The sequence below is a fragment of the Phocoena sinus genome, chromosome 16 (assembly GCF_008692025.1).
Source record: "Phocoena sinus isolate mPhoSin1 chromosome 16, mPhoSin1.pri, whole genome shotgun sequence".
NCBI lineage: Eukaryota > Metazoa > Chordata > Mammalia > Artiodactyla > Phocoenidae > Phocoena > Phocoena sinus.
This window is the reverse complement of record NC_045778.1, coordinates 46,784,212-46,805,218: the sequence shown is the minus strand read 5'-3', so window position 1 is coordinate 46,805,218 and position 21,007 is coordinate 46,784,212. Positions and strand designations below refer to the sequence as shown.

The following is a 21,007-nucleotide window of genomic DNA, read 5'->3' as shown; positions in this document are numbered from 1 at the left end:
AAACTGAGAAGTTTCCAGATCTGGAAAAAACCATTCGTTATCAGGTCTACCTTCTCATACTAAACAAAGACAATCCCACACTTACATTTCAGAATATCAAGGATAAAGAAAAAGATTTAAAGCTACTAGAGCCTACAAGTCAGTACAAGAAAAAAGGCAGGCAAACCAATACGAAAATGGGTAAAAGACTAGAACAGGCACTTCACAAAAGAAGTTACGTAATGGTCATTTGAAAATGCTTAATTTCATTAACCATAAAGAAATGCGAATTAAAACCACAATGAGATAACTCAACACACTACAGAAGTAGCTAAAATGGAAAAGATGGATAATACCAACTATTGGTAGAAGGCCAGCCATATGGCACTTTCACATACCATTTTTGGGAGTATAGATTGGTTCAACTTCTTCAGAAAATTGTTTAGCCGTAACTACCAAAACTGAACATATGTGGACCCTATGGCCACAACTAGAGAAAGCCTGCGTGCAGCAACAAAGACCCAATAAGCCAAAAATAAATAAATAAGTAAATTTTTAAGAAGTGGGCAAATTATTTGAACAGGACCTTTATTAGTGAAGATATATGAATGGTGATCCTCTAAAAGACTTAGAAAGGAGAATCTGAGAAGATGACAGTGATGGCATGATTTTTTAACTTTTCCCATCACCTCCCATCACCTAAAAAGAGAGCAACAAAAGTTAAAAAACAAAAATCCATAGACTGTATCTGCAACACAAGTTGATGAAGCATCCCTAAGAATTTCCCAAACTGAGAGGGTGGAAGACAAACCACCAGTTGCTACAAGGCCCATACCAATAAGCACCATCTTACTGGGAAGAAGCAGAGGGAAGCAGTAGAGTAGCTGATGGAATGAGGGAACTCCCAAGTCACTATAGGTACTCACTGGAAGTTTAGAGGGTTAACTGCTGTTGTGCAAGGAATTACTACCTTAAGCTCTGAGAGGACTTGAGCAGAGGGGCCCTATGAACTCTCAAAACTCACCAGCTGAAGCTCCCTTCTGGAACATAACTTTGAGAAATACCTCCTGGGAATAAAAATCCATATTAAACATGATAGAGACAAAAAGGGCACAGGAAAGAGAAGGCCCAGATGAAAATGGGGGCAGGAACAGAATCAGGAGATCTCTGAAAGGGCAAGGAAGCGCACTTCTGACCGACTCCACCCTCCCCATCCCCTGATACCCCAACCAAGGTTCAGGAAAATAACTTAGTACTAGATATGTAGGAAAATCTCACATAGTTCTGAGCCATTTAACACCACCTCCCTAAGTACCCTGTAAACAGAACACTAAGGCTGCAACTCCTTCCCTACATTTTTGTTTAAATCTGCTGGTTAATTCTACTAATTCAGTAGAGGAATATTCCCGCTTGGGTTTTGTTTTGGCTCATTCGGATCTCATCTCAATTATTTCCCAGTTCCGTAGTGGCCTGTGTTTTAGTCATGTCCTGGTCTTCTGACGAGTCATTGTCCCAAGGACTCCACCTCTCTCTCTCTCTATCATAGATATGGTTCACAAGTACATATTTACATATTTTAAATCAAAATTGGATTTTCTTCCAGAATGAGAATATTTATTGAAAAAGTTTCCAAAAGCACCCACATTGTTAACATTTGGTCAAGAGACAATCAGAACCCCAAGGTTAGTGGAATGAACTCTAATGAAAACTGCTGAGAGAATCAATAAATCCCAACTTAATCTTTCATATTAGCTATTTCATAAATAATGTAAAATAAATATTCTAATGAAACAATTCTTATTATACTAGGAGTATTCAATTTGGAAGGCTATCATTCTAATGAACAATTATTTGTTCTCCCAGTAACACAAACAAAAGTATGAACATAAACTGCTTGGGTCTAAATAATGGTTTAAAATCTGGGAATATAGTACATGGAAGATGTTGAACTGAGACTGGTTTTAGAAGTAATAAATTTAAGAATACTTCTATCGTAAAATGTATTATTCCAGTAATGATAAAATAGTTAAAGTTTTAGAAATTAACTTCCTCTCAGGTTGCAAGGTATGAAGCTCAAACTACAAATCTTTTAACTAGAAGAAAATGACATCTTTTTTCTTGCTGTGGAATTTTCTCAAAAATACTGTCTCTCTCCCTTTCTCTCTCTCTCTCCTCTCTCTCTCTCTCTCTTTCTCTCTCTCTCTCTCTCACACACACACACACACACACACACACACACACACACACACACACACACAGAGACCCCAATTAAAAAATAGCTTAACAGATTGATGTGAAGGTGCTTAAGGGTAGACTGAGCTGATAGGTTGAGTGGAAGAAAATGCTTGAGGGAGAGAAAAAGAATAGGAGAGAATTCAGTGACCTGTGATTCTATGAGAATTAAGTGATTGGGTAAGTTAAGGAGAAGAGCTAGATACAGGCAAATTACACTGTAATGCAAATATTTATTTTCAGCTTACATTTGGCAGAACACAGTCCAAATTCCAAGGATCATTAATGAATTATATGAAATACCACCTTAGAGAAATATATTCCAAAAATTGACACTTATAGATTCTGGTTTGGTTGTATGTAACTCCCAAATGTTTAAGGGCGTGCATCAATTCTGAAGTTTATAAAAGGAAAGCACTCAAAGCTATCATAAAAGTTGATTTTGCCTAAAAAAAAACGAAGCTCCTTTTGAGATCAAGATTATATACAAAAAGAGTTTCAAGTGCATGATTATGTGTTGAAGAAAAAAAACTTCAAAATGATAAAATGACTATAAAAAACAGTAAGTACAATGCACTGCACACATCAGGTTGTAGACTAGACAGAAAAATGGCTAATGTCCACAGGCTATTTACTAACTGACCAAAGTCTCAGAACCGATAGCGATTAAATTTTGGCTTGACTGAATAATTTGGTCACCTATCATGAATGAACTCTTGTTGGCCAAAGATTATTATTCAACGTTCAACTTTTTATACATCCTATCCTAGAAAAGACCTTTTGCTTTTATCATGAGATTCTTCGGTTTCAGGCATTTCCTAAGTGAGAATAATAGCACCAGAGTAATGTCACAACCTCTGTAACATTAGGGAAAATGGACCACACTTACCCTCTATCCTGAAATATTTTACATATCAAGGACTACAATGATAACTATATAGTTCTATTTAACAATAAATTAAACAATTCCTATAAAACTTTAATAGTCTATGAAAAGTTTATGAATCAAATTATTTAATGTTCCAGACATCAAGTAAATTTATTTTAAGGTCTTTTAAGATAACCCCCTTGAAAGAAAAACTAGGTTCATTCCACTTTAACATGCCCATAGACTTAGTCTAGTGTTTGTACATAAAAAGTACACAACAGGTATTGATGAACTGATGGTGTTAATCTAAGACAAGTGATCAGGATCAAGAAGTCTTGAAAAACAAATATAGCAATTAAAAGAAATCAATTATTCAAGAATGATACGCACAGTATAAGTCCATTTATAGAAAATTTTAAATTCCCACAACAATACTACAAGTTTTCAGAGTCAAGCATGCAATGGAGTGGTAAATACTGAACTTCATGTTGGTGGCTACCTCTAGGCAGCAAGTGAGGGCAAAAGCACCAGGGAGGCATACAAAAGTCCTCAATTCTTCTTATTTGGATCTAAACCGAATGATATAATGTTAATTTTGATAAAACAGTATGATGAGGGCTTCCCTGGTGGCGCAGTGGTTGAGAGTCCGCCTGCCGATGCAGGGGACACGGGTTCGTGCCCCGGTTTGGGAAGATCCCACATGCCGCGGAGCGGCTGGGCCTGTGAGCCATGGCCGCTGAGCCTGCGCGTCCGGAGCCTGTGCTCCGCAACGGGAGAGGCCACAACAGTGAGAGGCCCGTGTAACGCAAAAAAAAAACCAAAAAACAAACAAACAAAAAAAAACAGTATGATGAGTATGAATGCTCATTACACTGTTCTCTTCTTGTCTGCCTAATTACAAATTTAAAAAAAGAAAAAGATTAATACCAGACCTTTGCAGGAACAGTCAGCAGTGTATTGATGCATCAGTAGTATTTATCAGCTAATCATCTATTTTATGAATATCATTCATTTGAAGATCAATGATCTACAGACCAATGATCTATGCATCTTCTTTTATACCTTCAATATATAGTTGTATCACTTTTTATTTAGATTTTTAATAAAACAGATTTCAATTTTTCTCTAATAAGTGAAAATCTGAGGAAACTTCTATTAGAAAAAACTTTCCTTATATTGCCTGATTTAGTCAAAGCTGCTTGAAATGCTAGCCTGTTACCATCAGTTACTGATTGTGTATCAATACGGAGAGCAGAAAAGACCTGGTAGTAAAGTCACAGGAATTCTGTTTATTATTATAGCAAACATTTTCCTGGCATTTGACAGAACTCAGAACCATTTCTTTGAAATGGGTTCATATCTGTGAAACTAAGCCCACCAGTAGGAAGTCTTTCTTTACAGAAATGAACAAAAAGGAAACTAAACCATCAAAAGATATATTTCACATAATAGTAAAATATAAAAATACAAGCAAAAATGACAAATTTTTTAAAAAAATGCTAAGCAATGGATTTAAGAAACTTTGATTCTATTCTTCTGTCTTGTTGCTAATGGTCCTCTTTGTTCTTCCACTGTTACAGATGTGAAACAGGAATGATAATAATTAAAGAATGGTTTTGCAAGACTTACTAGGAGGTTAAAAGGAATTATTGAAACAGTGTTCAAATACTTTATAAATACTATTAACAAAGATATTTATTATATTTTTGTCTTCCTTCAGTGAAGGTGTTCTTTTAAATCAGACTCTGTTTATTAATATCGTTTCGAATTCTCAACTAGAGAGATGTTAGCTTTCTTTCAAAGCGATACTCCCAGTGAATCATAATAGTTCTGATTAAGAAAGATGATACCAGAACTGTGCTACCTGAGGAAAAGAGAAAGAACTGCAGCACAACTGGCAAAGTTCCTAGACTTAGTCCAATCAAGTTATGGATTGTCCAACTGACATAATATTTTGTTACTCCAACTTTCAAGTATCATCCTGAAGTCACATTCTATCTTAGTGTGAGTTTTCTTACATAAATATTTAACTTCTGTAAATGTTTGTAGTGCCACTTATCTTTTTGAATAGATCTTTTTCCTTTAAGAGAGCTGCTCCAGTGAAGAATCATTTCTTACACGTCCACGTCCAGCCTCAAAAAGAAACGTTTTTCTTTGAAAAGACAGAAATACCCAAGTAATGTTAAAGCTTGCTGTAGCCAGGGACTGCCCACCTATTCCAAGCATGGGATCACTCCCTGGAGATTTCTGATGAATTAAAAATGTTTTCCAGTTACTCATAGCTCATCAGATGTGTTCACCTTTGGTAGTTCACATTCTTCACTGGTGTGACAACTCTGAAGGATGTCCTTGTAGTGGTTCTTCAGATCTTCATACAAAGAAACAGTTTCTTGTGAGTGAGCCAATGGTAACACCTTTTCATTCAGTAACATCTGCACTTGGAATTCTTCCTTTGGAGTCTTAGCATTTTTACAGTGGTAAAGCACAAATATTAGGTTTGAGGCATAGGGTACAATGTGACCACTTCGGAACTTCCGATGCATTTGCTCCTTGTAATTGTAAGCTGTTAGGGGCTCCTTGTCTTTGAAGTAGCCCATGAGAGAAAGCAGTGGAAGAAGGGTCTCTGCATGACCAAACTGAAGGATGACTGGAGAGGAAATTGGTTGAGAACTTAAAAGAGAAGTAGAGAAAAAAATACATATAAACATATTTTTACATACAAAATAATTTAACATAATAGCTTTTAAACATAATAGCTATACTTAGAATTAGCATACAACTTTATCATCTCTTTGTAATCTTTACAACAACAATCTACATAACAACAATATGGCTGAAATTCTGTGTGGCAGAGAACTGAACTTTTTTTTTTTTTTCCTTGCAGTACGTGGGCCTCTCACTGTTGTGGCCTCTCCCGTTGCGGAGCACAGGCTCCGGATGCTCACGCTCAGCAGCCATGGCTCATGGGCCCAGCCGCTCCGCGGCATGTGGGATCTTCCCAGACCGGGGCACGAACCTGCATCCCCTGCATCGGCAGGCGGACTCTCAAATACTGTGTCACCAGGGAAGCTCTGAACTTTTTATAATAAAAGTTATGTTCCAAAATTTTAGAACACTGTAGTATTGTAAACCCATCTAAAACAGTGAGCATACACATTATTCTTTAAGTTTAAAGAGAGTGTTGAGTCTTTTCTTGTAGATTAAGGAACTTGAAGTTGATATGTATTTCAAAACTGCATTGCCTGTCTGTGAAGGACTGGCCCTTAGTAAATATTGATTACTCCTTGGAGCTCATCTGAATAAATTTCAAATGTTATTTTATCTTTATCTAGGGAATAAGGACAAGCACTATTCAGTAAATTTCTCGGTTAAAACCAAGTCTGAACAGTGAACAGTAATGCATGTTATTCCTCAATGTTTTATAAGACCCAATTTGGGCACAAAATGTGGAAGAGAGCTCCAAAAGGGTAGAGACATAACCTATTCTAGCTCATATACTGTGTCTGTGGTTGGGAATGGACTTTATACACTGCAAGAAACATAACTTCCAACACCATGAGCTAGGTCACCTTTATTTTTTGTTTTTTCCAAGTTTTCTACGATTTTTTTCTGGTAAAGGCTTCTTTTAAAAGCAGCAGCAAATGACTGTTTAGCCTTCTCTCAACTTTTATAAAAAGAATATGACTATCGTTCTTAAATATAATTCGTAAACCTATTCAAACACAGTTAACCATCTGACTTCTAGCCACCACCCCAACACATTAGGTTCACATTTTCTGGGAGGACAGCAGCATTTGCAGCAGTTTTTGAACCTTCCTAATTCCTCACATAAAAACAGATGGAGTTGGGCTTCCCTGGTGGCGCAGTGGTTGAGAGTCCGTCTGCCGATGCAGGGGACACAGGTTTGTGCCCCAGTCTGGGAAGATCCCACATGCCGCGGAGCGGTTGGGCCCATGTGCCATGGCCGCTGAGCCTGCGTGTCCAGAGCCTGTGCTCTGCAACGGGAGAGGCCACAACAATGAGAGGCCCGCGTACCGCAAAAAAACAGATGGAGCAAATGGACAGCAGATCCCAAACCCAAGGGAAACATTCACAACATAACTTTGTGGAAAAGTATTCTCCATGAATCATCAATAGCCTCAAGACCTGCATATTATCAGTATCAGTGTAGAAGGAAGCAGAGGGAAGCATGTAAGAGATCTGAAAACTGGAGAATCCCAAACAGCCATCGGGTATTCACTGGAAAGTGCTGTGGGCCAATTTGAGATAGCAGCTGAAATTGGGAAGGGTTTAGGTTACTCTAGTGTGTGTGTGTGTGTGTGTGTGTGTGTGTGTGTGTGTGTGTGTGTGTAGAATATGTATGTACTGATACTATATATTATATATGTATGTATATATATAATGACAATAGTAATATAGATTGATTTTTTCTATATGCCATAAACATACAACATATCATTACTATTTTTGCTTTAGGCAATGTTACCTTTTAAAGCAATTAAAAATAGAATAAAATTTATGGTAGACAGAATTCTAAAATGACCTCCAAGAATTCAGCCCCCTGGTGTATATACCCAGTATAATCCACACCTCTTAAATTGGCAAAGACCTACATATATCAAGATATCACTTGCATGATTATGTCATATGATACGGCAGAAAATATTTTGTAGATGTAAATAAGTTTCCTAATCACTCGAGTTTGAGTTAATCAAAAGGAAGATTATTCTGGGTGGACCTAGCCTAATCTGGGTAGGTTACTGAAAGGGGATGAAGTTTCTGAGAGATCTTCCTGCTGACCTTAGAGCGGAAACAGCCATGTTGTAAACTACATATGGAGGGACCACATAATGAGAATATGAAATTGGCCTCCAACTGCTAAGAGCAGACTCCCGCTGACGAGCAAAAAAACAGGGACTCAAATGCTTCAACTTCAACTTGGTGAGTGCAAGGGAGGACTACCTCTAGGCCTCTCCTGGGGCTGCAGAAATCTAGCCCTTATGAACTCTCCAAACAACTGCTCCAAAGCTCCACTGAAGGACAGAGGCCACACTAAGGAGAAACTGCTGGGAGTGGGGTCAAGACTGAGCAGGAGAGGGACCACAGAGATAAAGGAAAAAGGAAGCCCAGATAAAAGTGGGGGGAGAGGAGCAGAGCCAGGAAGCAAGCTACCATATTCCTGAACAGTATACACACACACACACACACACACACACACACACACACACACACACCAGAAAAGGGAGCTCTGTAAGGTTAAAAGAGCAACCTGATACAGCCTTCTTCTAAATGTTGAGGAAAACTAAATTTACATTATAACAAGCAACAGAAAAATAAGAGAATAAGGAGCAGAAAAACATCCCTACAGAAAATGAAACTATACTAGAAAAGTATACTCAAAAAATACAGAGAAACATACTATTTCTCAATTATCCATTATTTTGAGATTAATATTCTCTAAAAGGTGTGAAATTTAAAAACCATTCATCAGCAGGTGACTGTAAGCCTCTTTTCTTAACTGGTATACTTTAATTAGGTCATCTAAAGTACCTAAAACCTTTATTTATTTCCAAGCAGTATCTCCTTAAGTCCAAAGTTCTAAAGCAGTACCATTCAAACCACAGTTATATTTAGTTTGACTGCATAAATATTTTTACATCTTATAATATTTGTCAGTATTTTAAAAGTGGGAGATTTCAAATTCTTAAAAATCCAGATTTGTGGCTCCTCTTAAAAACCTGAAAGATGTGGCAACATGAACTCCTAACAAGGCAATAATCAGCTGAACAGGGAATAAGGTTTACCCTCCAGAGATGACATATACCTGTTGCACAGGACATATATCATTTCACGTTGTTTAAGATAGGATGGATTCGTTCGTTTGTTACTTGCCTCGCCCCTTTATATATCTGACTATAAATAAGCCAAAGCCACTGCCATAATGTAAATATAATGGAATTTAACAGTGATAGAAGTTAAAGAAAAACATGTAATATAAAGATACTGGTTTGTATTTTAAATCTTCTAGCCATGAGGCAGTAAGTGCAAAGCCAGGAACAAACCTCAGCTCAATACTCTACTATTGCTCTTTGTAAGGTTTATTAGGACACATCAGAGTTCAGGAAGGAGAGCAGCAATACCCTCACTGTCTCACTGAAAGGCTTAACTGTCAGCAACTCTCTCCTATTTTCCCCACTGGGGAACTCCAATAAACTGGGAAGAATATATAAGGCAATATATAATATAAAATATTCTACTTTTAACATGTAATTAACATAAAAATTATTAATAAAACTATTTTATTCTTTTCTACCAAGTCTTTGAAATGCCGTGTGTACTTTACATTTACAGCAATCTGAATTCAGACCAATCCCATTTTCAGATGCTGAATAACCGCATGTGGCTGGTGGCTATTATGTGGGAAAGTGTCTGATAGACAGTGGAGTAAACAGCCTTACCCTACCTACCTGGGTTTCAAAAGTCAATCAAATAAAGAGAAAATAGAAAAAAAGATAAAAAACAAATAACAAACACACATATGAAACAAAAAAATGTGTGTTGGGGAAGGGAAGAGACCAACAGGGCTATGTACAAATGATGAGTTCAAAGTCCTATTAACTACATCCAAGCTACAGAAGAAATTAAATCTAAGCTGTTACCCAAATTTAAGGTTTAAACCTAGGCTTCCTTAGGTTTATATAAAAAGCAATAAATCCCATTTTCTCTTCTGACTGCCTACTTTCAGTCACATATTAAAATCAGCTATTTTGGAGGGGGACCTTGAAGATGGCGGAAGAGTAAGACGCGGAGATCGCCTTCCTCCCCACGGATACACCAGAAATACATCCACACGTGGAACAACTCCTACAGAACTCCTACTGAAGGCTGGCAGAAGACCTCAGACCTCCCAAAAGGCAAGAAACTCCCCACGTAACTGGGTAGGGCAAAAGAAAAAACAGAGACAAAAGAATAAGGACGGCACCTGCACCAGTGGGAGGGAGCTGTGAAGGAGGAAAAGTTTCCACACACTAGGAAGCCCCTCCGCGAGCGGAGACTGCGGGAGGCAGAGGGGGGAGTTTCGGGACCGCGGAGTAGTGCACAGCGACGGGTGCGGAGGGCAAAGCGGGGAGATTCCTGCACAGACGATCGGTGCCGACCAGCACTCACCAACCCGAGAGGCTTGCTGCTCACCCACCGGGGCGGGCGGGGCTGCGAGCTGAGGCTCGGGTTTTGGTTTTGGACGGAGCTCAGGGAGAGGACTGGGGTTGGCGGCTTGAACATAGCCTGAAGGGGTTAGTGCACCACGACTAGCCGGGAGGGAGTTCGGGGAAAAGCCTGCACCGGCCGAAGAGGCAAGAGACTTTTTCTTCCCTCTTTGTTTCCTGGTGCGCGAGGAGAGGGGTTTAAGAGCGCTGCTTAAAGGATCTCCAGAGACGGGCGCGAGCCGCGGCTAAAAGCGCGAACCCCAGAGACGGGCGCGAGCCGCGGCTGAGGGCGCGAGCCCCCGAGACGGGCGCGAGCCGCGGCTGAAAGCGCAAACCCCAGAGACGGGCGCGAGCCGCGGCTAAAACCGCGGACCCCAGAGACGGGCGGGAGACGCTAAGGCTGCTGCTGCCGCCACCAAGGGGCCTGTGTGCGAGCACAGGTCACTCTCCACACCCCTCTTCCGCGGAGCCTGTGCAGCCCGCCACTGCCAGGTTCCCGGGATCCAGGGACAACTTCCCCGGGAGTACGCACAGCGGGTCTCAGGCTGGTGCAACATCACGCCGGCCTCTGCCGCAACGTCACGCTGCCTCTGCAGCCGCAGGCCCGCCCCGCACGTAGTGCCCCTCCTACCCCCATCCCCCAACCCCCGGCCTGAGTGAGCCGGAGGCCCCGAATCGGCGGCTCCTTTAACCCCGTCCTGTCTGAGCGAAAAAACAGACGCCCTCCAGCGACCTACACGCAGAGGCAGGGCCAAATCCAAAGCTGAGCTCCTGTGAGCTGTGAGAACAAAGAAGAGAAAGGGAAATCTCTCCCAGCAGCCACAGAAGCAGCGGATTAAAGCTCCACAATCAACTTGATATACCCTGCATCTGTGGAATACCTGAATAGACAAGGAATGATCCCAAATTGAAGGGGTGGAATTTAGGAGCGAGATCTATGATTTTTTTCCCTTTTCCTCTTTTTGTGAATGTGTACGTGTATGCTTCTGTGTGAGATCCTGTCTGTATACTCTTGCTTCCACCATTTGTCCTAGGGCTCTATCCGTCCATGACTTTTTTTTAAAAATTCTTTTTCTTAATAATTAAGTTTAATTGTAATAACTTTATTATACTTTACCTTCGTTCTTTCTTTCCTTCCTTCCTTCCCTCCTTTAGACAACGAATCACCCCAAATTGAGGAGGTGGTCTCAGGGAGCAGGATTTATGATATTTCCCCCTTTACCTCTTTTTGTGAAGGTGTATGTGTATGCTTCTGTGTAAGATTTTCTCTGTATAGCTTTGCTTCCAACATTTGTCCTAAGGTTCTATCCGTCCCTTTTTTTTTTTTTTTTTTTCTAAATATTTTTTAATTCAATAACTATATTATACTTTATTTTATTTTTACTGTATCATCTTTCTTTCTGTCTTTTTTCCTTCTTTCCCTCCTTCCTTCCTTCCTCCCTCCCTCCCTCCCTCCCTCCTTTCTTTCCTTCTTTGCTTCTTTCTTCCTTCCTTCCTTTCCTCCTTTCCTTCTTTCTTTACTCATACTTCTACTAATTCTCCCTACTTTTCCTCCCTTTTATTCTGAGCTGTGTGGATGAAAGGCTCTTGGTGCTCCAGCCAGGAGTCAGGGCTCTGCCTCTGAGGTAGGAGAGCCAACTTCAGGACACTGGTCAACAAGAGACCTCCCAGCTCCACATAATATTAAACAGTGGAAATATCCCAGAGACCTCCATCTTAACACCAGCACCCAGCTTCACTCAACGACCAGCAAGCCACAGTGCTGGACAACCTATGCCAAACAACTAGCAAAACAGGAACACAACCCCACCCATTAGCAGAGAGGCTGCCTAAAATCATAATAAGGCCACAGACACCCCAAAACACACCACCAGACGTGAACCTGCCCACTAGAGAGACAAGATCCAGCCTCATCCAGCACAACACAGGCACTAGTCCCCTCCACCAGGAAGCCTACACAACCCACTGAAACAACCTTAGCCACTGGAGACAGACATCAAAAACAACGGGAACTACGAACGTGCAGCCTGCAAAAAGGAGACCCCAAACACAGTAAGATAAGCAAAATGAGAAGACAGAAAAACACACAGCAGATGAAGGAGCAAGATAAAAACCCACCAGACCTAACAAATGAAGAGGAAATAGGCAATCTACCTGAAAAAGAATTCAGAATAATGATAGTAAGGATGATCCGAAATCTTGGAAGTAGAATGGACAAAATGCAAGAAACAGTTAACAAGGACCTACAAGAACTAAAGATGAAACAAGCAACGATGAACAATGCAATAAATGAAATTAAAATCACTCTAGATAGGATCAATAGCAGAATAACTGAGGCAGAAGAACGGATAAGTGACCTGGAAGATAAAGTAGTGGAAATAACTACTGCAGAGCAGAATAAAGAAAAAAGAATGAAAAGAACTGAGGACAGTCTCAGAGACCTCTGGGACAACATGAAACGCACCAACATTCGAATTATAGGGGTTCCAGAAGAAGAAGAAAGAAAGAAAGGGACTGAGAAAATATTTGAAGAGATTATAGTTGAAAACTTCCCTAATATGGGAAAGGAAATAGTTAATCAAGTCCAGGAAGCACAGAGGGTCCCATACAGGATAAATACAAGGAGAAACACGCCAAGACACATATTAATCAAACTGTCAAAAATTAAATACAAAGAAAGCATATTAAAAGCAGCAAGGGAAAAACAACAAATAACACACAAGGGAATCCCCATAAGGTTAACAGCTGATCTCTCAGCAGAAACCCTACAAGCCAGAAGGGAGTGGCAGGACATACTGAAAGTGCTGAAGGAGAATAGCCTGCAACCAAGATTACTCTACCCAGCAAGGATCTCATTCACATTTGATGGAGAAATTAAAACCTTTACAGACAAGCAAAAGCTGAGAGAGTTCAGCACCACCAAACCAGCTTTACAACAAATGCTAAAGGAACTTCTCTAGACACGAAACACAAGAGAAGGAAATGACCTATAGTAGCGAACCCAAAACAATATATAAAATGGAAATAGGAACATACATATCGATAATTACCTTAAATGTAAATGGACTAAATGCTCCCACCAAAAGACACAGATTGGCTGAATGGATACAAAAACAAGACCCTTATATATGCTGTCTACAAGAGACCCACTTCAGAACTAGAGACACATACAGACTGAAAGTAAGGGGATGGAAAAAGATATTCCATGCAAATGGAAACCAAAAGAAAGCTGGAGTAGCAATTCTCATATCAGACAAAATAGACTTTAAAATAAGGACTATTAAAAGGGACAAAGAAGGACACTACATAATGATCAAGGGATCGATCCAAGAAGAAGATATAACAATTGTAAATATTTATGCACCCAACATAGGAGCACCTCAATACATAAGGCAAATACTAACAACCATAAAAGGGGAGATCAACAGTAACACATTCATAGTAGGGGACTTTAACACCCCACTTTCACCCATGGACAGATCATCCAAAATGAAAATAAATAAGGAAACACAAGCTTTAAATGATACATTAAACAAGATGGACTTAATTGATATTTATAGGACACTCCATCCAAAAACAACAGAATACACATTTTTCTCAAGTGCTCATGGAACATTCTCCAGGATAGATCATATCTTGGGTCACAAATCAAGCCTTGGTAAATTTAAGAAAACTGAAATTGTATCAAGTATCTTTTCCGACCACAACGCCATGAGACTAGATATCAATTACAGGAAAAGATCTTTAAAAAATACAAACACATGGAGGCTAAACAATACACTACTTAATAATGAAGGGATCACTGAAGAAATCAAAGAGGAAATAAAAAAATACCTAGAAACAAATGACAATGGAGACACAACGATCCAAAACCTATGGGATGCAGCAAAAGCAGTTCTAAGGGGGAAGTTTATAGCAATACAAGCCCACCTTAAGAAGCAGGAAACATCTCGAATAAACAACCTAACCTTGCACCTCAAGCAATTAGAGAAAGAAGAACAAAAAAACCCCAAAGCTAGCAGAAGGAAAGAAATCATAAAAATCAGATCAGAAATAAATGAAAAAGAAATGAAGGAAACAATAGCAAAGATCAATAAAACTAAAAGCTGGTTCTTTGAGAAGATAAACAAAATAGATAAACCACTAGCCAGACTCATCAAGAAAAAAAGGGAGAAGACTCAAATCAATAGAATTAGAAATGAAAAAGGAGAAGTAACAACTGACACTGCAGAAATAAAAAAAATCATGAGAGATTACTACAAGCAACTCTATGCCAATAAAATGGACAATCTGGAAGAAATGGACAAATTCTTAGAAATGCACAACCTGCCAAGACTGAATCAGGAAGAAATAGAAAATATGAACAGACCAATCACAAGCACTGAAATTGAAACTGTGATTAAAAACCTTCCAACAAACAAAAGCCCAGGACCAGATGGCTTCACAGGTGAATTCTATCAAACGTTTAGAGAAGAGCTAACACCTATCCTTCTCAAACTCTTCCAAAATATAGCAGAGGGAGGAACACTCCCAAATTCCTTCTACGAAGCCACCATCACTTTGATACCAAAACCAGACAAGGATGTCACAAAGAAAGAAAACTACAGGCCAATATCACTGATGAACATAGATGCAAAAATCCTCAACAAAATACTAGCAAACAGAATCCAACAGCACATTAAAAGGATCATACACCATGATCAAGTGGGGTTTATTCCAGGAATGCAAGGATTCTTCAATATACGCAAATCTATCAATGTGATAAACCATATTAACAAATTGAAGGAGAAAAACCATATGATCATCTCAATAGATGCAGAGAAAGCTTTTGACAAAATTCAACACCCATTTATGATAAAAACCCTCCAGAAAGTAGGCATAGAGGGAACTTTCCTAAACATAATAAAAGCCATATATGACAAGCCCACAGCAAACATCATCCTCAATGGTGAAAAACTGAAAGCATTTCCACTAAGATCAGGAACAAGACAAGGTTGCCCACTCTCACCACTCTTATTCAACATAGTTTTGGAAGTTTTAGCCACAGCAATCAGAGAAGAAAAGGAAATAAAAGGAATCCAAATCGGAAAAGAAGAAGTAAAGCTGTCACTGTTTGCAGATGACATGATACTATACATAGAGAATCCTAAAGATGCTACCAGAAAACTACTAGAGCTAATCAATGAATTTGGTAAAGTAGCAGGATACAAAATTAATGCACAGAAATCTCTGGCATTCCTATATACTAATGATGAAAAATCTGAAAGTGAAATCAAGAAAACACTCCCATTTACCATTGCAACAAAAAGAATAAAATATCTAGGAATAAACCTACCTAAGGAGACGAAAGACCTGTATGCAGAAAATTATAAGACACTGATGAAAGAAATTAAAGATGATACAAACAGATGGAGAGATATACCATGTTCTTGGATGGGAAGAATCAACATTGTGAAAATGACTCTACTACCCAAAGCAATTTACAGATTCAATGCAATCCCTATCAAACTACCACTGGCATTTTTCACAGAACTAGAACAAAAAATTTCGCAATTTGTATGGAAACACAAAAGACCCCGAATAGCCAAAGCAATTTTGAGAACGAAAAAAGGAGCTGGAGGAATAAGGCTCCCTGACTTCAGACTATATTACAAAGCAACAGTAATCAAGACAGTATGGTACTGGCACAAAAACAGAAAGATAGATCAGTGGAACAGGATAGAAAGCCCAGAGACAAACCCACGCACATATGGACACCTTATCTTTGATAAAGGAGGCAGGATTGTACAGTGGAGAAAGGACAGCCTCTTCAATAAATGGTGCTGGGAAAACTGGACAGGTACATGTAAAAGTATGAGATTAGATCACTCCCTAACACCATACACAAAAATAAGCTCAAAATGGATTAAAGACCTAAATGTAAGGCCAGAAACTATCAAACTCTTAGAAGAAAACATAGGAAGAACACTCTATGACATAAATCACAGCAAGATCCTTTCTGACCCACCTCCTAGAGTAATGGAAATAAAAACAAAAATAAACAAATGGGACCTAATGAAACTTCAAAGCTTTTGCACAGCAAAGGAAACCATAACCAAGACCAAAAGACAACCCTCAGAATGGGAGAAAACATTTGCAAATGAAGCAACTGACAAAGGATTAATCTCCAAAATTTACAAGCAGCTCATGCAGCTCAATAACAAAAAAACAAACAACCCCATCCAAAAATGGGCAGAAGACCTAAATAGACATTTCTCCAAAGAAGATATACAGAATGCCAACAAACACATGAAAGAATGCTCAACATCATTAATCATTAGAGAAATGCAAATCAAAACTACAATGAGATATCATCTCACACCAGTCAGAATGGCCATCATCAAAAAATCTAGAAACAATAAATGCTGGAGAGGGTGTGGAGAAAAGGGGACACTCTTGCACTGCTGGTGGGAATGTGAATTGGTTCAGCCACTGTGGAGAACAGTATGGAGGTTCCTTAAAAAACTACAGATAGAATTACCATATGACCCAGCAATCCCACTACTTGGCATATACCCTGAGAAAACCAAAATTCAAAAAGAGTCATGTACCAAAATGTTCATTGCAGCTCTATTTACAATAGCCAGGACATGGAAACAACCTAAGCGCCCATCATCGGATGAATGGATAAAGAAGATGTGGCACATATACACAATGGAATATTACTCAGCCTTAAAAAGAAATGAAATTGAGCTATTTGTAATGAGATGGATAGACCTAGAGTCTGTCATACAGAGTGAAGTAAGTCAGAAAGAAAAAGACAAATACCGTATGCTAACACATATATATGGAATTTAAGGGAAAACAATGTCATGAAGAACCTAGGGGTAAGATAGGAATAAAGACGCAGACCTACTGGAGAATGGACTTGAGGGTATGGGGAGGGGGAGGGGTGAGTTTTGATAGGGCGAGAGAGAGTCATGGACATATACACACTAACAAACGTAGTAAGGTAGATAGCTGGGGGGAAGCAGCCGCAAGGCACAGGGATATTAGCTCGGTGCTTTGTGACAGCCTGGAAGGGTGGGATGGGGAGAGTGGGAGGGAGGGAGACGCAAGAGGGAAGACATATGGGAACATATGTATATGTATAGCTGATTCACTTTGTTATAAAGCAGAAACTAACACACCATTGTAAAGCAATTATACCCCAATAAAGATGTTTAAAAAAATCAAAAAAAAAAAAAAAAAAATCAGCTATTTTTGAGAAGAAACTCGAGAAAAATTGTGCTTTAAAAATGTTTATTGGTAGTTTTACGGGAAATCAAATAACTTTATATATTAGATTCATATAGGAAGCCAAATCAACAAAAATAAATGACTGTCTTCTGCCATATGATCTACCTAAATTTAAAAAAATATTTTAGAATTCCAAGCAATTCTCAATAGGAAGGAAAAATGCAATTTAAAAAATAAATGCCATGAGTATCATCTACTTACTACAGATCAATCTCCATTACAGAAGGATGCAATATACAAAAACAGTATGTTTAAAGGTCTGGTTAAATGCATCAATACAATAATGATAACTAAGGACAAGGAAAACTACATACTAGAGGGTCAAGACTAATGTAGCCTTCCCCAAAACAATCTAAACAACTAAAAACATCAATTTACTTAGAGATCCAAATGTGCTTGCAGAAAATAGTAAGCAACTTACAATTTTTTGTAGGTTATATATTTCTACAATAATGCCAAATATAAAGAAGGAGAAATGAGCACAATCTCACTCATGATTATTTTTTGTCTGCCTTTAACCTTTGTGCCTTAAAGTGTCTTGCACAAATAGCAGATGCTGTTGCTACTTCAGAAAAAGAAGTTGGCTGATGTTGCTTGTATTCATACAAAAAAAGCACTGGACAAAAATGGATGTGCTCAATTTTCTGAAACATAAAGAAGAGGCTTTTCAAAGATCCATTCTGCCATTTGTTTAGATGTGACAGATACTAGCATTCTCTGCCAAGTGCCAGGTACCATGCTAGTTTCGCTTTTTAGAAGAGGGAGGAAAGATGAGAAAGGGGGAGAAAAAAGGTGGTAAGGTGAAAGAACAAAAATACAAATAAAACATATGCCTGGTTCTTGCAGATGAGAATTTGTCTAAGTGTTAGGGGAACCCAGAGAAAGAGAGTAAAATCATCCTCTCTGAGGAAGAATTGGACGGACTTTGCTGAGGAGGTGGCGTTTGAGCTGGATCATGAATACATTCCTATGAAGTCTTATAATAGAAATGCTGCCCGTTGTGGCTTTAGTAAAGTGTAGTATCTGGTTTACCCTATGATGTAGATATCATCATCCCATTTTTACAGATGAAAACACTGAAGTGAACTTACTTGCCTAAGTTAACTCTGAACCATCAATTAAACTCACTAGAAAAAATACTATGCATTAAATTCATAGGAATAGATAATATAAAAGATTAACCTAAATCCTTTCAAAAAAATATTAATTGTCCTCAGCCTGATTCTTAAGTTCAATTTTTCAAAATTGTTTTTTTTTTTAAAGAAGGGAACATCTGAAATTATTTAATTTTTTAGCTTGAACTTGAATACAGAAATACTATAAATCGAGTTTCACGAATATAATATACACACAAAAAAATTCACTTGGAAAAAGCTCAATGCCTCTTATATAGGAAAATATTTGCATAACTGGACTGGAGCAAATAAGTTAGGAATTTAGTAACCCAAGTTTACTTTCAAGCCATTGCTGATTTAAAATCAATCAAATCAAATAAAAAAAACTTAGTACAAATTTAAAATCAATTTCAAATCAAATCAGTGGGCGGGGGGGGGGGCTATGAAAACATGGCATTTCAATATACCAGCTGAGAAAAACCACAATGTTAGTGCTTGGTAACAAGGCCCCTGGCGTACTAATGTGAATTGGGCAATTTAAAAAATACTCTTTAGCAACATGCCCTTTGGTGAGAGCACATGTTAAATCCTACAGAATAAGAAAATGGACTATCTCTTAAACAAGGCATCAATTCTTCTCCAAGAATGTATAAAAGGCAAAGATTACATTCCCCGGGTTTTTAACCTGAAATAAATATGCGATAGAGGATAAACAAAAACAAAAGACAAGAAATCTTGCTTCAGGAACACACTACATGACTAACTGCGTCCTAAAATTTGAGACACCATGTGTCTATTATGAGCTTATGGAGACCATCTTCTCTCAGTAACTCTGAGACACTCAGTACAACATACTCTCCACCATGAATTCAGTTTGCTGAGTAATAAAGGATGTATGCATCTACATTTTTATTGTAGCATGAAGAAAGGGAATATGTCAACAAATGACAGTTCTCAGTTTCAGAGACCCAACATCTAAGCCAAATACTTTTCAACTCCCATTAGTAAGTACTAGCTATCTGGAACACTGTACTGAGGTTGTATCCAGATCCAATGTCTTCTACTTCTTATTTCCTAAACACTTTCTTTATATATGAACATCTTCTCCTTGCCAACCAATCTCCCCCTCTTTATTTCTCTCATTTCCCAGACATAACTATTTAAAATCACTTTGCCCATTTCTAAGACACCTGATTACAAAATACAGCAGCAGACAATGCTTCAAGTTTGTATCAGGATGCATGATTTCTTGTTTTTTGACAGCAATATCACCCCTGGTCAAGTGTATTACAAAACAACACAAATATATATATAAAAAATATATACACATATATATGTAATATATTATATATATATATCATACAATCACCTGAAACAAACGATCACTTTAAGAACTATGTGTAAATCATTCCTAAATGTATGTACACAAATCTTCATTGAGCGCAGAATAAGAAGACACTTAATTGGTTTGGTATACATCTTTTTAAAAAATGTCAAGGAATATTATTAAAAATCTGGCTTAGAGAAATTTTATCTCACAGGGAAAGAGCTTATAAAATAGAAAAGAATGCCTTATGATACTTTGTAAAATATGCTATCAACAAGAACATAAAACTGAAACTCTCACATGGCCTAAAAGTTATCTTTAAGCACTTAACATGTTTCATACAATTCTAAAAATCTTCTTGATTTTTGCATTTCAAAAAAAAATTCAGAGATCACTAAATGTGCAGGTTGGATTTTAAGGGTAAGAAGCAGAATTTAGCACGCTCCTAAATAAGTTAAAAGATCGAAAAAAAGTAATTTTTCCATTAACTCAAAAAGTATTCCCAATAAATAACAGCTCAGAATATAAATCACTTGCCTCAGACATAACTGTTTTTCTTCACTATTTATTTTTCCTAGCTGATTCAACCTGGTAATCCTTAATGATTCAAGTGTTAAAACTAGAATAAATATAATAATCTTCTTCAAGGCTCCCTAAGAAAGCAGAAGTAAAACACCTACCTCATAATTATGAGGTATAAAATTCAAAAGAACTTAGCTAATAATTTTTCAGTCCTTTTAAACTACATACTTTAAATCAAGGGCCTACTTACAGCTAAGAATGCCAGAATGCTTTTCTTCACTAATAAACAGTGACTAAGCAATATGTAAACTGATTTCTACTTTACTGTTTGAAACTCAACTGCCAAAATATCAAATGCTGGGTATAAAAAAAACAACTAGAAATTTCAGTCTGCAGTCTGTAAGGAGCTTAGAAATTGCAATTGCACCCTAACAGCAAAGAGCTGAACAAACTGAAAAATCAACAATTCTTCTTAGATCCA

The 21,007-nt window shown here is 38.1% G+C and overlaps 1 protein-coding gene across 6 annotated transcripts in view; it reads right to left on the bottom strand.

Annotated features, from left to right (window-relative positions):
* The window catches only part of MINPP1 (multiple inositol-polyphosphate phosphatase 1), a 78,305-nt gene that overhangs the window by 21,513 nt on the left and 35,785 nt on the right, over positions 1 to 21,007 (bottom strand). For 3 of the 6 annotated variants that reach the window (XM_032608902.1, XM_032608903.1, XM_032608904.1), the window contains one exon: positions 3,197 to 5,749. The exons of 2 other annotated variants lie outside the window; for them this stretch is intronic. In XM_032608902.1, the coding sequence (XP_032464793.1) occupies positions 5,356 to 5,749 (394 nt within the window). In that variant the 3' untranslated portion in view covers positions 3,197 to 5,355. Of the gene's footprint in view, positions 1 to 3,196; positions 5,750 to 21,007 lie in introns of those variants that run through there. One more of the 6 variants, XM_032608907.1, reaches the window with a different exon arrangement.